This window comes from Mus pahari, chromosome 3 (assembly GCF_900095145.1).
Source record: "Mus pahari chromosome 3, PAHARI_EIJ_v1.1, whole genome shotgun sequence".
Lineage (NCBI taxonomy): Eukaryota > Metazoa > Chordata > Mammalia > Rodentia > Muridae > Mus > Mus pahari.
The window spans coordinates 96,401,635-96,418,336 of record NC_034592.1 but is presented as its reverse complement, the minus strand read 5'-3'; the positions used below and the strand labels follow the sequence as shown (position 1 = coordinate 96,418,336).

Genomic DNA, 16,702 nt, shown 5'->3' with positions numbered 1-16,702 from the left:
AAAAAAAAAAAAAAAAAAAAAGCTGGGATTACAGGTGTGTCTTCTTGGGCTCTATGTCATTGTTGCTGTTATAAAATCTGCTCACCAAGTCATTCTATAGGTACTGTGGATTGACTTTGTTTTAGTAGTACTTAAAATTTCCCAGAGTCTAAGATAAATTTTATATCAGTATTTTTTCTATTTTATTTACATGTATGGGCATGTTATTTGCATGAATGTCTGCGAATCACTGGCATGCCTGGTGCTGGCAGAGGATGGAAGGAGATACCCTAGGACTAGATAGTTGTGACCTGCCACATGGATGCTGGGAATCAAACCTGGGTCTTCTGGAAAAGCATCCAATACTTTTAATTGTTTAACATCATCCCAGTCCCTAAGATTTTAAATAATTTTATATGCAGTATAGATAATAGATCTTTTTTCATATTTGTTTTACTATTCCATCTTAATATTCTTAACTGCATGATAATTTTTTCACAAGTCAGTTTGAACAAAATTCACTTAATTCTCCCACGTACCTAGGTCAGAACTGTGTCCAGCATCATGCTTCCTGTTGTTGATTTGCTGTGCCAAAAAGATATATAATGGTTGTTTCCTATCTTAACTCCTGGAATTCCCAATTTCAACAGGAGTCACAACTCCAGCTTCTCCACAGCTTCCCCCAATGGTGCCTATGGACTGAGGCCATAATCTTTATTCTGCAGGTTTTGTGCCCATTTGCTCTCTGGGCCTATCCCAGATTGGCCGCATGAATCTTGGGACAGATGCCAGTACCTTCAAGTTTTATACCATGTGTGGACTCCAGGAGGGCTTTGAGCCTTTTGCGGTAAATATGAACCGAGATGTTGCAGTGTGGTTTAGCAAGCGCCTCCCAACATTTGTGAATGTGCCCAAGGATCATCCCCACATAGAGGTAAGATCATACCATGGGTAGTCATGGCAGAGCAAGCAGGTCAAGGCACTCAGTTCCTACAAAGTCTCCCATCAACAAACAGTACTTACCTAAGTCCCTATCCTGGCTGCCTACCAACTACTGCCTTGGGTCTTCATGCTACAATTTCAGAGCCCTTAACTGGGTACTTACAACATCCCAGGAGAGACAACAGCCTTATGCACAATTTTTCAGACTAGCTCCCAAGCTGGATCTCCAGATTCTTTGTCAACCTTCCTACAATGGCATTGCCACGGTACTTCAGTGTCCAGAAACATTTTCTTCGTGAAGTTTAATACTTCTACTTGACATTATATACAATAATAAATATGTATATTCCTCCATGCTCATAACTTGTCTTTGAGGCCTTATTTATATTAATGCTGTTTTTAACATTGTAAAAAGCAAAGTTTGGGTTCTGGGTCTGTTTTGATGAGGCCTACCATGGTCTTCACATGCTGCACATGGAGAGAAGAACGCTTCCAAATGAACCAACTCCATTGCATTACTTGGGTTCAAGCCAGTGGTTTGTTTCAACCTGTCACTTAAGTCCCCCTAACTAACCTTCTAGAAGTTCTAAACTTGGCAAGCAGTGGCTCTTAATTACTCCTCCTCCATTGAGCCTCACATTCCTGGGTAGATTTTATTTCTCTGGTTGCTGAATGACTATTGTTTTTGAAGTATGGTTCTTATATCTTGGAGGTGTCACACACCTTTGACACACTAATAGACTCTAGACATAAAGGAAAATATCCAGGCCACATACAAAAATGTGAGAATACTCATGGACCCCAGTATCAGAACTGTCCTATCAAGAGAAGAGAAAAATTTGAGGGAGGGGAGCACACTCTCAGAGGCAGGGGGGTGAGGAAGGGGGTGAGGAACTCTGGGAAGGGGGTGAGGGGGACAGGAGACAACATTTGGAATGTAAAAAAATAAACTAATTAATTTTTTAAAGTCATTTTTGGGTGGAGAGATAGCTCAGTGGGTAAATTGCTCACCATGTAAGGATGACGACCCAAGTTCAATCCCCAGAATGCTGCCCCCCACACACACATACAGAGAGGGAGGGAATCAGCAGACAAAGTAATTATTAATATTGCAGGAAGCCCCCTTTGTGCAGTGCCTGTAGTCCAGAGCTGTGAATTGCCCCAGGATTTAGAGAAGGCTTGGGACACCTCAGTTTAGGGCTAGGACTCTAGCACAGATGGAAATCTATGGGATCAAAATACCCTCTGAGAGAGCTTGTGTCTATTCCTGAGTTTGAGACTTTCTGGTTCCCTTCTGTTAGGGTCTTATGATGCTCATTGACAAGGGAAATTTTTGGAGAGATTTTCTTTCAAGAATTTACACCCTGACTTGAAGGCCAGCATTGTGTGGACACCGCAGTATATCACCCAGACAACCATACCTCTCTCCAGTGTTTGTTCTTCTTCCTTGGCCTTGCAGTGCAACTATGGGTGTGTTTTATGTAACTAATTTCTCCAACCAGGAACAGAGCTAAAGCTCCCTAGACAAAGCCCACATCAGGAGTATCATATTTTTCTTTATTGCTGGTAATGCTTATAGTCTGAAGAATGTCAGAGACAGGGTCAAGGTCACAACCTCCTCTATATCAGGGTAAGGACTCATGGTGATGTTCCCAGGTTGTGAGAATTGATGGCACCATGGACAGCCCTCCATGCCTCAAGGTGACCCACAAGACCTTCGGCACACAGAACAGCAATGCCAACATGATCTACTGCCGCCTGAGCATGCCTGTTGAATGTCATTCCTCTTTCAGTCACAGTCCCTGTCTAGACAGTGAAGCCTTCCAAAAAAGGTGAGGATATGGAGCAATCTTGCAATTCTCAGGTGCACCAACTGTATCTACTCTTAGGTTGCCTTTCTGCTTTTTTTTTTTTTTACCGCAAGAAATCAGTTTTTGGTGGCCCGAGTCCTTTTAGTCAGGCAAAGAAATGGCAATATAGAGGATAGGGAAGATAATTCTGTCTGTAAAGTATTTGCTGTGCAAACATGAAAACTTGTGTTGAATCCCTAAAATCATGAGGTTTTATTGTTTGATTGTTTTGTTTGTTTTAAGAAAGCTATGGTGGTATATACCTGTACTCCCAGTGTTAGAGGGCCAGACACAGGCCCCTGGTGCTCACATGCCAGAAAGCTTCTCTACAAACAAATAGATGGAGGTTGAGGAACTCCCCAGGAGGTTGATCTCTGGCCTCCATACTCATGTACACACATGTGAATATGTTCCTATACACACATGTGCATGTGTTCCTATATGTACACAGGTGCATCCATACATCCATGTACCTTTACATGCATGCATACATTTGTACTTCCATATATGTGCACACATGCAGCACACAAATAAATGAGTATTTACATGCAGCACAAAGAAATGAGTATTTGTGTATACATACAAGTGCATGCAAGGGCATGTATGTAGGAGGTGAACTGCAAAGTTAAGAAGCCCATGCAGCTAAACAGAGTAACATCTAGAGCAGAAGTTTCTGCTCTCCTTGGACTCTCTGAGCTGGGGCCTCTTTGTGTTCATCTTTCTAGTACTTTGGGAGCAAAAGGACTGTTTCTTTGTGAAAGGAAAAATTTCTGGAGGCCAATTGCCATCTTTGCATAGTTATGGGTATTTCCCAACCTTGCCTCTGTGTGACTCTTGAGTAATGTGATTTCTTCCTTCCTGATAAGGAATGGATTCCTTGCTGTCTTTTTTCTCTTTGATGTCTATTTTTAATCACTGCTGTGTGCCTACTGTCTAAGCTGTCTTGTCCAAAACTCTTGTAGCAATTTACTATCCATCAAGGTTTTGAATAAGCACAGCTGCTTGAGGGAGCATTGTAACCCATTCAGAGGCATCTCTACCTATGTTATTACAACCCCTCCTTCTTTCTCCATATTAACTTACAACCTACAGCAAGGGAATCTTGGAACTCATAGTACTGCCTGTGGCAGCAGCTTACAAATGAGCAACTCCCAAGACCAATTACAGTCACTTGTGTATAGAAAACAGCCAGTTTCCTAAACCTGCCTTGATCGTTAAAGGTAGATCAATTGCCTGTCAGAACTGTGGGATTCTCTATACAACTGAATAACTAAAACATGGATTATCTCCCCCTAGGAAACAGATGCAAGAAATACTCTCTCACACAACAACAGTAAGTAAATGTGCTCAATTATGGCTTTAATTATTTGATTTGCTCTGCCTGGTGCTATGCCCCATACAGCAAAGATTTGTCTAGAGATCTTCTTTAATTGTCAATTACTCTGTCTCATAATATACATTTGGATGCTTCCAGAACAGTTGTATGGTGTTTCTCAAATAAGGGAATGAAAACAGAGCTCAACCTGGAGCTCCTAATTGGGTATCATGTGTCCTTGTCGCCCATTTGCCACCAGGGACCCATCACTGCCTTTGTGATTGAAAGAAACATGAGTTGGAAGAGTCCCAATTAAATCCTTTTGTTTGCACTTTTGTGTCAACTTCTATGAGTTGTTCCCTGGTGTCTCTGTTCGGTGCCAGTAGCAATCTTGAAAGCAATCAAAGAAGGAGCAGGAAGCCAGCCAGAGGATAGAAGCTGCTTCAGGTTCCTTTCCACAGTGGCAATAGACAGAAAAAAATACTTCCTAATGTCCTCCTTTCATTCTTCCTTAGTGCCTGGCATCTATGGGAGAAGCACATGCTACCCTGTCTATGAAGTAACCCTTGAGTTTGTAAACTAAACACCAAAACAAAGATTCTTGCTGCAGCAAATTAGACCCCTGCTATGTGTGGGCACTACGGTCAGAATATTATATATGTTCTCATTTACTCTCCCTCTAATTGACTTAATAACAACTCCTATGAGATACATGATATTGTACACAGAAAAGACAAAACACTTACCCAAGTTCACACAATAATAATAATCAGTTTTGCCAAAGAGTCGAGCCTCATATTTCCTGACTGATGCTTTTTGTTTTCTCTCAGTCCAGAAAATAATGAATGTGCTTGGTATCATAAAGAAAGGAATGAAGTTAGTTAGCATCACCCTTGGTCCTGTAGCTATTACTGTGATAAGCTTCACAGACTGTTATCCCCACTGAGAACTGCCGTCCTCACCACTGCCTAGTGTTGGCATAAAGGCCACACAGGGTAGGTTGGCTGCTGGGCATAAGCATTTTCTTTTTCAGCTTCTTTCTCAAGACTTTGCATAAAAAACAAAGCCTTGTCCTACGACTAGAGTGTAGCACAATACACCTTCAACAGTGCCTTGAGCCAGGCATGGTGACACAGGCTTTGGAAGGAAGGTTGCCAGAAGTTCAAGGCCAGCTCGAGCTACAAAGTGAGACCCAATAGGAAAAGAAAAAGAAACTTTCAGTGTGTGCTTCTTCATAAAAATGAGCCAAGTGAGCTACCAAGTGATTTTCTCTCTCAGCTCTCCTCCACAGACAGATTCCCTCACACACTCTGTTGTCTCCTCCACAGCAATGCTACTACGCTATCCGCATTTTTGCTGGGCAGGACCCATCATGTGTCTGGGTTGGATGGGTGACTCCGGACTACCATTTATACAGTGAAAAGTTTGACCTGAATAAAAACTGCACTGTGACTGTCACCCTGGGAGATGAAAGAGGCCGGGTCCATGAAAGGTAAGGGGGTCCCAAGAAGTTCCTTTCTCCCAACAGCACACATTTATACCCAACCCCACACCCCAAAGGAAGAAAGTATCCCAGCCCATCTGAAATGGTGAATAGGAATTTGACTGATTAAAAAGCCTTAAGGAAGCTGGGATCACCATGACAGTGGAAAGGAGTGCTTGTAGAGACAGAAGGTCATTTATCACATATAGAAATCACAATCCAGGAATAGAAGAGATAAGATAGATATTGTTGGAATCAGGGAGCCCTCTCCACATTTAGTTCCATGATTTTGAGGCAGGCCCGGTTACTACAACATCAGAACAAGAGAGAAAAGTCTCCATGTGTCTAAGAGAAGCCAGTTCAGAGGAAATTGAACAGGTGATCAGTAGTACACAGCAACTGACAAATCAGAACCCCTCGTCCCAAGAGTTTATGATATCTCAAAGCAGAAAGCATATAAAGAGAGAACCATGAACAACCAGCGAGTGGAGATTAGGGCTCTTTGGGGAAAACATGTCTCAGGTCTACCTAGGTCACCACTGTCCATTGGCACTGCTGCCAGGGAAAGCCTTTACCCCGATGTGTCCCAAACATTATCTTAAACTAATGTCATATCACCAGCCTACTTCCTCTCCTGTGGGTTTGGAACATCATCTCCCTGTGTATTTCTGTACCAAGATGTGGTAGATTTCTTCTCAGGTAAGCCTTTACACTCTACAAAGTCAGGAATCTTTCCTGTCAGGGCTTTTGATACAGTAGTGCTCATCAAAACCTGTCGGCCATGAAAGGAACATGTCACCCAATGGCAGACCCCTGTAGGCAGATGAATAAAAGCAGACTCTGAAGTCAACTTTAGATACTGAATAAGTTTGAAATTAATTCTTAGTCACTTACTAGCCATGTGAGCTTGAACTTTGATTACCTTATATATAAAAATGAAAATAATTATTCAAATCCCAGAGTGCTATAAGAAGTAAATGAGTTAATTTGTAAAAGAATGCTTAAGACAGTGACTTATCTTAAGTACTTGATAAACATTAACTCCTCTTTCTGTCAGCACTTAAAGCAAAGCCTGGCACACTGCAGTGCTCAATAATTCTTCGTCCTTTGTCTGACATAATAAGCAATAAACACAAAATTGAGTTTTACACGTTTCAGGGCATTTTAAATTTGGTATCTTTAAAATATACACAAAGCCTGCCAGTTCACAGTACACAGCTCAATACATCAGTAATTGAATTTTGTAATTTATAAAGCAGGGATACTATGGCTTGAGTTCAAACTTTATAGAAACCTATCCATGGCTATAAATGGAAGACTCACTTTGCAGAGGTCTCTGCCTAGGGGCACTCATCCCGAGAAAACAGCCCCATTATTGTCCCAAATAAGAAGAAATGAAGGAAGAGGGATGTGTACTCAGAGAGGGTATTTCCATTCGCAGGAGAAAGTGGCAGACTTCTACAAACAGAAGGAAACATAATAACTTAATTCAGCCTGGATATTTTTTCAGAGAGGTAAAAGGCCTTCAGGGTTCAAGGAACTGTCCACCACACAGTGCTGAATGTGTGGTCTAGGTTCCTTCACACAGCTGACAGAGCTAAGCCACAAGAACTTAGACCAAGCTACATCAGATTGGTCTGTGTGTTCAAAGGAGTTTCTCTTGCATCAAGTAGAGAATCAGTTTTTCTTTAAAAAGGCCACATCTCATCACTCCAAAGGCCCAGGACCTCCCGCTGTTGCACCATAGTGAGCAGGAAAGGAGACAGAACTGACTACTTGTCAGCACCCACTGAAAGAGGCTCTGAGATTCACAGTGTATGTGGCCTATCTTCTCAAAAAGCTCACTCTGGGTATAAAATCCTGCAATTAAAAAATGCTAGCTTGGGGTACAGCCCAGTGTTAAAGCCTTTCCTTGTTCTGCATAGGATCCTGGGTTTCAGTCCCACCACCACAAAAGTAAAAAGAATAAGAAATTTGGTTTGGGAACCTTTTGGAGGCTTTTGGTCATCACGGCTTGCCTTTAAATATAAAGACCACATGGAGTTCTACACTCTGGAAACTGGTAGGCAGCTAGTGAGAAAGAAACCTAAGTGATTATTTAGCTATTTGGGCTATTTTGTAGTGAGGTCGACAGACTTCTAGAGAGCAGGAAGAACAGTGTAGTACACTTCAGGGAGCTGGGAGGCTATAAGAGACAAACAGTCTATCTGGATTCTAGTTGCCATTCCAAAGAATATGATCCAAGTTATCAAGCTCTTTATGGCCTATGATCCCAAAGACCAGACAGGGATACTGAACCCAGATTAATGAGTTTACTTCTCATCCAAATTCTTTGTAGATTTGCCTAAGGTAGTCTCCTCTCTGCACTTTGATTTTCTGTCCCTAAAATGGGAGTGTTGCTCTCCTCAATATCAGAAGATTGAATTGCTAATGAGTTGAGAAACAGTTATCTAAATACCAACGTCTTTGGAAGGAGGCACCCTGCCGTACTGCCACATCCCCACACACAATGGTTCATGGCTGAGTAAATTTAGTTGAAGCTGAACAATTTTATTCAAGGAAACAATTATGTAGGACTAATGGTAAAATTTCATAGAGAAGGTTCTGAGGCATTTTACAAGTGAGTTGTAACTACAAACCACCGAAACCATTTTCTACAACTCCTCTCTCTTTGGTTTTCAGTGTGAAACGCAGCAACTGCTACATGGTCTGGGGTGGGGATATTGTAGCCAGTTCCCAAAGATCAAGTCGGAGCAATGTAGACTTGGAGATTGGCTGCCTTCTAGATCTGGCAATGGGCATGTTGTCCTTCTCAGCTAATGGGAAGGAACTTGGCACCTGCTACCAGGTAGGCATGGCTTCCGAGGCTGAGCTGTTGCTTTGGGCCTTGGGCCTGGGGTTTATGGTTATGTTTCTAATTCCTTTCCACTCTCCTCATCCTCCCCCAGTTGGTAAGCCCATGCAGACTACTATATTAGACTAGCAAATAAGCACAGTGTGGTTGTATTTTATACAGAGAAAAAATGTTTATGGATTGGATGATTTCTATCTACTGGTCATCTTTTAAGAGGAAACAGCAGTTTTCCTTATTGAGATCTAAAAGATTATTCATGTATTCCAAAAGTATTTCTCTACTGTCTTTATGTTGTCTGTGATAGATAAGATGGAAGATTAAGGATTTAAAGGATGAACAGAAATAGCTGTCACTTTAAGACTCTTATTTACTCAAAATAGAAACCTATGGGAACCAATGTGTTCCATTCTCAGAGAGGCTACTTAAGCTCCCAATGGATAGCTAATGTGATCCCTTCAGATCTGTTTTGCAGGTCACATGTTTTCCTAGTTCATAAACTGTAAACTTCAATAGAATTCCCCAGGAAACCTTTAATTACACACCTATCATTAACCACCATCCCAGGTGTGTTTTTTTTCCCCTTGAAACCCATGTGAACCTAGCAAGATGTCATGTCTCCTACTTTTCTCTTAAAAATCTATAATAAACATTTTGTTCACTAAGATCTGAGAATACTTTAAGAAGAAACCCATCTAACCAAGCATTTCTCAAGTTACTGAAACGGGAAATTGCTTTGTTGACCTTAACCTGTAGTACTCTCGAGCCCAGGCACCCATAAAGTCTACTGAATGAAGTGTGGTGTTGAGGGACTACAAGCAATCCCATCACTATTAGGCACAGGACAGTGAGTCATGTGTATGTGTAGGTAGACTTCGCTAAACGAGTTACAGGACAACTTTTCTTCCATGAAGAGCAATAAGGAGTTTCATTAGGGAAAAAGCTTAGGTTTGAGAGCATGAGAAGAGAGGTATTCTAGGGAGGAACACTGGGTACACAGATAGAATGACAGTGGACTCTGTGATTGGTAACAAGGGTTCCATTTGGAGAGAGAAGGAGATAGAAAATAGGGAGCTATGGAAGGTCTCTGAGCATGAGTGATGTACAGTAATTAAGGGAGCTAAATGTAGTCTCTTAGGGTCAGCAGCTTCGAGAACCACAACAGATATGCAATAGCCTGTTGTTACATAATAGATAAAAGCCCTGGTCTGCCCAGGTCACAGTCATTAGATTGTAAGGCCTGTAGGCAACCAGCTATCTTGTCTCCGCTTGGGAAGATGGGCTAAAGTGTATAGCAAACACAGCAGTCCTTCCGGTTCTGGAAGATTCACTAACCAAAAATGACAGGTGGACCAAACTTTGTCTACACGTCAGAAGCAGCTCGCTGACAGGGAGGCAGCTTACCCATCTCTCCAGCAGTTTCTGCAGTGAATGGCACACTCAGAACCTCCTCCTATGAGGAACATAGTCAACACTTGGCAAGCTTGCCTGGCAGCTGGAGGGCCCAGCTACTTCCAGAAAGAGGCATTTGTGAACTCAGGCTCTAAGGAAGAAAGTAAAGTATTCCTCTGGTATTTTCTGACTATGATGCTTCCCTCAGCCCACATCCCTTGAGAAGCTTTTATGCACATTACTGCTGTCCTTCAGAATCCATTAGTGTTTTCCCATTAACTTCTGACGTGGGCTGGATTAAAGGGTCCCTCCTGAGCTGCAGAGAATTCTGGAGTATCTAATAACTTTTATGACCTGTTGGACTTTGGAGATCTGCAAACATTAAGGGATATGCAACAAAGCAAGGTGGCATTTGTAGCAGCAGTGACTTACTTGCCTGCCTCAAAAAGTAGATCATGAGGCTAAGATACTATAGACAAAAGAAGACCCTTCTGCCACTTCATCACATTCTGCATAGTGATTCCTATACAACATCAGGCTGGACCATTGCTGTCATTGAGCAAGGTGCTCCTGGAGCACCTCCCTCCTTCAGTACATTCAAACTCTTCTCCTGCTTCTCAGTGCTCCAATCCCAAAGAACTTTGCTAGGTGGCAGAGTGGCAGAGCTCTGCTGAGATTCCTTAGGAGGTTCCTACTCAATTAGTCCTTTCTAATCCCCCGAGACAAAAGCCTGTCCACCTGTGTGTCTCGTCCCTGTCAGCTGGATCATTGTCATTCCACAGCTATAGTCATTTTCATTTTTCAATTATCTCAAGAGAAACAGACCAGCAATATTTATACACTGGCCTTCAATTCAGAATGGACCATAATAATGAGAGAAAGATTCTCTTAAATAATGTTTCCAGGCGTCCCATTAAATGATGTTATGCATTCTAAAATCCTTTCTCTCTCCCACTTAATGTGATCAATAGAAAAATGAGAACCAAAATATATACTCAAGTTAGTCCTGGGTAACTGCCCTCCATCATCTGTGTAAGAGGAAGAACTGGCTGTGAGATTCAGATTTATGAGAGAGGCCAGATTCTAGGGCCTGACCTTCACACATGATTAGAAATGGGATGTCTATCAGCACAAGGACAAATAGACCATCCAGTGATAAAAAGAACCGTAGCTTCAAGAATGAAGAAAGGCCATGATAGCTGGAGTCTTGATGCTCATTGCACATGAGCAGGGCCAGTCCCTTCAGTTGGTGAGCCTTCCCAGGGTGGAGGCAGGCTCTGTGCTCCTTGTCCACGATGCAGCAGCTGGCACCTCATAAGCACTCACTGGAATTTCTTGTCAGACTAACTGGCTTGGCTGGGAAAGCACTTGTATTTGCTTTTCTGCCTAACAAGTTGTCATAAAATTAGTGGCTTAAAACGACCTGAGCTCATTACTTCCTAGGTCTGTGGGTTTGCCAGATGTTCAGGCTCTCTCACAAGGCAAAAACCAAGGTGCCTGCTGGGCAGAACCAGGCTGTTCTCTGGAGGACCTGGAGAGAACCCCTTCCTGAGGTTTTCTGGGTTGTTAACAGTAGCCAGCTCTTCATGCTCTAGGTGTCCTGTTCTGAGGTCCTGTGTTCTTACTGACTGGTAGCTGGCAGAGTGCCTATGGTCCATTCACACAGTTGGTCCATCTTCAAAGTGTAGTCTTCTTATACTTCAGATCTTTCCAACTTTCCCTTCTACCTCCACAAAAGAAAAAAAAACAGAAAAAATTCTGCTTTTAAGCTACCCTCGTGTAATTAGATAAAGCCCACATCTTTTTCCAGCCCAAGTTCAACTGGTTAACAGCTTTTCTTGCACACACATAATCCCATGTTCCATTAACATAATCACAGAAATTATTCCAGGTCCTCCAGAGCCTTCTAGAATTATATTTACCACATCACTAATACCATTTTCCCCTCTGGTATACCCTAAGGAGCCTGTTTCTCTTTTCTTCTTGTTTTAGTCACAAACAAAAATCTGCATTGTTTGTCATGGTGAGAGTATGCTTAACACAAGAAAATATTCTGTCTGAAGACTTTCAAAGCAGTCCCCTTGTCAGATGTGAGGAAAGTTTGGGACTTTGTTTGATCAGTTTATAAAGTTTACAATAAGACATCCTTGAAGGACCAGAAACCATCTCATATAAGGCAGCTTACTTCAAAGCCAGACTATTTAAATGGGAATCTCATTCAAAAGAATTACAGCCTCCAAATTTTTTGTATATTTCTATTTAATAGAAATAAAATAAAGGCCCTAGGGATAATGTACTCTCAGGGTATATAGTCCATATAGCTTCCTATCCTTGAATTTGTAGGCAGGGAGAGTTGCAACAATTCCAAAGTGACTGCACTTACTTAATGGTAGTAGGCTAATATCACCTAAGTTTGTATGCATCAAAGAGAACAAATAATAAGTGGAGCCCTAACATCGTGTGGCTCATGCAATAATGTAAGATGCAATTAGAAGCCAACCAGAGAATCTCAAACCCTTTAACATAAGTATAGCAAGCGCAAAGTTGGGGAAAGGCTACAGAAGCATCCAGAGCAGGCCAGGGAGAAAGGCAGGGTCCATATTCCAATGAAGAATCTTAAAGTCTTTGCCTGTACAGCATCAATTCTCAATTGCTACGTGTGTCTGCCCCATGCCCAGGACATTTGGCAATGTCAGAGGACCTTGTTAGTCATTAGAAATATGACATGCTCACAGATACATAATGGGTACAGGACAGGGATGTCACTTCATATTCTACAGTGCTCTCCCAATACAATGCTTCTACAGATTAACTCCCCCAATAAGTTACCAGTGCCAACAATCTAAGAATCTTGACTGCGGGGTGTCTTAGTATGCCTTGTGAACCTGCCATTTGCCTTCAATCATGATCCCAAGCCACTACCCCAACATGCTATTCAGTAGCCAACAGTGTATTGCCTGACTAGTGAGTAATGGATGTCTCTGGCCTTATGACTCTGATCCTGAACTCCAGGGAAAGCTGATGGCTGCCTAAGGCAGAAACAGAAAAGTTGTAAGGTATTTTATCTCAAAGCAGAAAGTACTTAAGGCCTGGAGCCATGTCGGTCTCCAGTAAGACAAGCAGGGCTCTGAGAATGCCTGACCAGAGGGAAATGGCCAATCGTCTTCTCTTGGCTGAACTTAAAGTGAGATGATTATCTACTAAAGCTTAGCAAACTGTTGATCTCATAGCCCTGGGCAAACCTCTTGATTTGTGTTGGTTTCCAGGTGGAGCCTAACACCAAAGTGTTCCCTGCAGTCTTCCTCCAGCCTACCAGCACGTCCTTGTTTCAGTTTGAACTTGGAAAACTGAAGGTATTTATCTGATACACACCCCCTCCTGCTAATGCCCATTCCAAGGGAAGGCAAGCCTGACCATCCATCACTGGGATGAAATCCCAGGCATTAGAACAAAGGGAAGAGCTCTTGCTTCTCAGTCACCTCCCTGCCTCTCAGGCCTCTATAGTTTGCTGGGAAGATCCGATGATAGAATATGCCTTCTTGTTTTCCTTTTCTTCCACCCAGTTTGGCTGTTGAAAGGATTGATTACTTCTCACATAAGCCATTGTGTACCATTGTAATTAATGGTGGCAAAGCCTTTGGAGATCCTCAGGATACATGGCTCTTTAATTTATACCAGTTATATTGATGATCCTGGGCCAGGTGCATGATCCAGCACCTGAGATGCTCCCTGTGACATGCCGCTTCATCTCTGATGGTTTTCTACCTTGCCCCCAGAATGCAATGCCTTTGTCAGCAGCCATATTTAAGAGTGAAGAGAAGAATCCCATCCCGCAGTGTCCACCTCGGCTGGATGTCCAAACCATCCAGCCCGTGCTCTGGAGTCGCATGCCCAGCAGCTTCCTCAAAGTGGAGACAGAGCGGGTGAGCGAGCGCCATGGCTGGGTGGTGCAGTGCCTAGAACCCCTGCAGATGATGGCACTCCACATCCCTGAGGAGAACAGGTACTGGAGGGGCTCATGGAGGAGGGGACAGTACTAGGAAGCCAGAAAGCTCCCGAGGGGAACCAGGAGCATATGCAGTGGACCCTAAGCTGTCCTAAGATAACTACACTTGATGTTCCACAGTACCTCAGTTCTGTCCTTTCTCTTTTCCAATGTCATCATTCACTCAGAAACAGCAGAGAATACACCATAGTGCCCCAGCCATGGTACCTTCTGAAGACTAGTAATCAGGAAATACGTCCATGCCTTTAATTAAAATACAAGTGATCCTGAAATATACTTATATTTATTTTTACAAAAGGACAAGTTTGTCTAGTTTGATTTAGTGACTCCGGGTCCTCAGGTCTCTTTGTTAACAGGATTGTGACTGGTTTCAATCCCAGCACTTTCGGGATATATGGTTTGGTAAGATGCTCACATACTCCAAGCTACACCCACCCCAGCCACACTACAAAAGAGGAGCACACCTACACTGTTGCTAGGATGAGAGTGAGGTTATATGGGTGAAATCCAGTGCCATTTCCCGGCATAGTGAGAGCTGAGTAAGTCTTATTGTTGTGGATGTTATCCCCAGTATTCCTTAACTGAAAAGGTTTGTGCATGAAGCTGGAGAAATGGCTCACTGGTTATGGTCCTTGCAGAGGACCTAGGTTCAATTCCCAGCACCCACATGGCAGCTCACAACCACATATAACTCCAGTTCCAGGGGATCCATTGTCCCTTCCAGACCTCTGTGGATACCACAAATACATACAGTGCACATCAATATATGCCAGCAGAACACTCATCTACACAAAATAAATACTAAAAGTCCAAATGAAAAAGCATGTGCAGAAAGTAAAGGTGTTTTGCACTCCCATAGGACCCCCTTTGGGTATCCCCTTCAATCATGAAGGGGACCACTAGGAGATAGGAGAGTATGAGGAACGTAAAGAAAGCCTCACACCCACCCCAGCAAGCCCATCTCCAAGGTCCCCAGCACACCATGAGGAGAGAAACAATGAACATCTAAGAACCTCATCCCTAGGACTGCATGAACGAGGAAGCAACACACAGGCAAGCAAGCTGCTGCTGTCAGGAAGAAATCACCCACTCGATTAGGTCAATGAGTACCAGTTGGAAGTGTTTTCCTCTCAAGAACAAAAGTGCAGATGAATTTGTTTTCCAAGGATGAAAAAAGCCTTGTAGGTGCTACAGAGCTGGACAACACAGACGGTGTGAACGATAGTCTGGAAGTAGATGTTCCTGTGGCTGTGCATGTGGCTGTGGATGTGGCCGTGGGTGTGAGCTGTGTCTTCTGAGAGGCTGTGTCAGGAGACAGATTCACTTGAACCTTTACATATGAGGGCCAAGTCATTGCCATATTCCCAAGTATCTTTCTCCTGGGAGGTTTAGGGGTTTTTTCCCCTTCCATTTCAATATTTTGATATTTGATGAGCCAATTTCTTCCATTTCCTGAGCTTTTTAGAATATTATAATGAGACATAGTGGATCATTAGGAATCTAGGTGTGGACCATAGCTCAGAGAAGGGGACTATACTCTCAGAGAAAGCATGGCAGAGATTTCTGCCATCTCCACTGAGCTGGTTGAATTTTCTGGGATGTCACAGGGCAACTACACTGAGTCCTGGCACTTGTTTCTCACTGTGGAATGGTGGGTTCTCTTGTCATCCTCAGGTGCGTGGACATCCTGGAGCTCTGTGAGCAGGAGGACCTGATGCAGTTCCATTACCACACACTGAGACTTTACAGCGCTGTGTGCGCTCTGGGAAATAGCCGAGTAGCTTCTGCCCTGTGCAGCCACGTGGACCTCTCACAGCTCTTCTATGCCATTGACAACAAGTATTTGCCTGGCCTCCTTCGGTCTGGCTTCTATGACCTGCTCATTAGCATCCACCTGGCCAATGCTAAGGAGAGAAAGCTGATGATGAAGAATGAGTACATCATCCCTATCACCAGCGCCACCAGGAATATCCGCCTATACCCGGATGAGTCCAAGAGACACGGATTGCCTGGGGTGGGCTTGAGGACATGCCTCAAGCCAGGCTTCAGGTTCTCTACCCCTTGCTTTGTGGTGACGAGTGAGGAGCATCAGAAGCAGAGCCCTGAGATTCCCTTGCAGATTCTCAAGACGAAGGCCCTGAGCATGCTAACCGAGGCCGTGCACTGTAGCGGGGCCCACATCCGTGACCCTGTCGGGGGTTCTGTGGAGTTCCAGTTTGTTCCTGTGCTGAAACTCATTGGAACCTTGTTAGTCATGGGGGTTTTCGACGACGATGATGTTCGCCAGATTCTCCTCCTGATTGATCCCTCTGTGTTTGGGGAGCACAGTGGGGAGACGGAGGAGGGAGTGGACAAAGAAGTGACCCACGCAGAGGAAAAGGCAGTGGAGGCTGGAGAAAAGGCCTGCAAGGAGGCTCCAGTCAAAGGCTTGCTGCAGACCCGATTGCCTGAGTCTGTCAAGCTGCAGGTAACTGAGGACAACACATATACTCTGGTAAAGTGCCCCGAAGGGAGAGGAGAAAACCTGGGTATGGGGGACTATGGGCACAAGCCTGATCTCTTACTAAAGCAGAGATATGTAGAGAGTCGCTGAGTGATGTCTATTTTCATGGGATATACTCCTTAAGCTTCCCCAAGACAATAAGAAAATGCCAAACTTCACTACTAAGAAACGTTTAAATGTTTAGATGTTATGTAGAAGTCTTTTCGTGGTATTGGGTTTGCCCGTGCCTCTTAAGCCTTTGAGACCCAGGTGACTATTTGAGAGGTACCTGTTTAGCAAAGAGGATTAGACTCTGTAGCCAAAGTAACCCCAAGGAACTGATTCCCAGGACCATCACGTCCATCACTCTCTGTCACTGAGCTGTGTTCTTACACTAACCTG

General features: G+C 43.4%; 1 protein-coding gene across 1 annotated transcript in view; it reads left to right on the top strand.

The window, feature by feature from the left end:
• Ryr3 (ryanodine receptor 3) overlaps nt 1–16,702 on the top strand; it is a 525,260-nt gene that overhangs the window by 326,976 nt on the left and 181,582 nt on the right. The window contains 8 exon segments of the mRNA XM_029536054.1: nt 705–913; nt 2,578–2,753; nt 4,068–4,104; nt 5,415–5,578; nt 8,252–8,417; nt 13,079–13,165; nt 13,589–13,815; nt 15,493–16,285. Of these exon segments, the coding sequence (XP_029391914.1) occupies nt 705–913; nt 2,578–2,753; nt 4,068–4,104; nt 5,415–5,578; nt 8,252–8,417; nt 13,079–13,165; nt 13,589–13,815; nt 15,493–16,285 (1,859 nt within the window).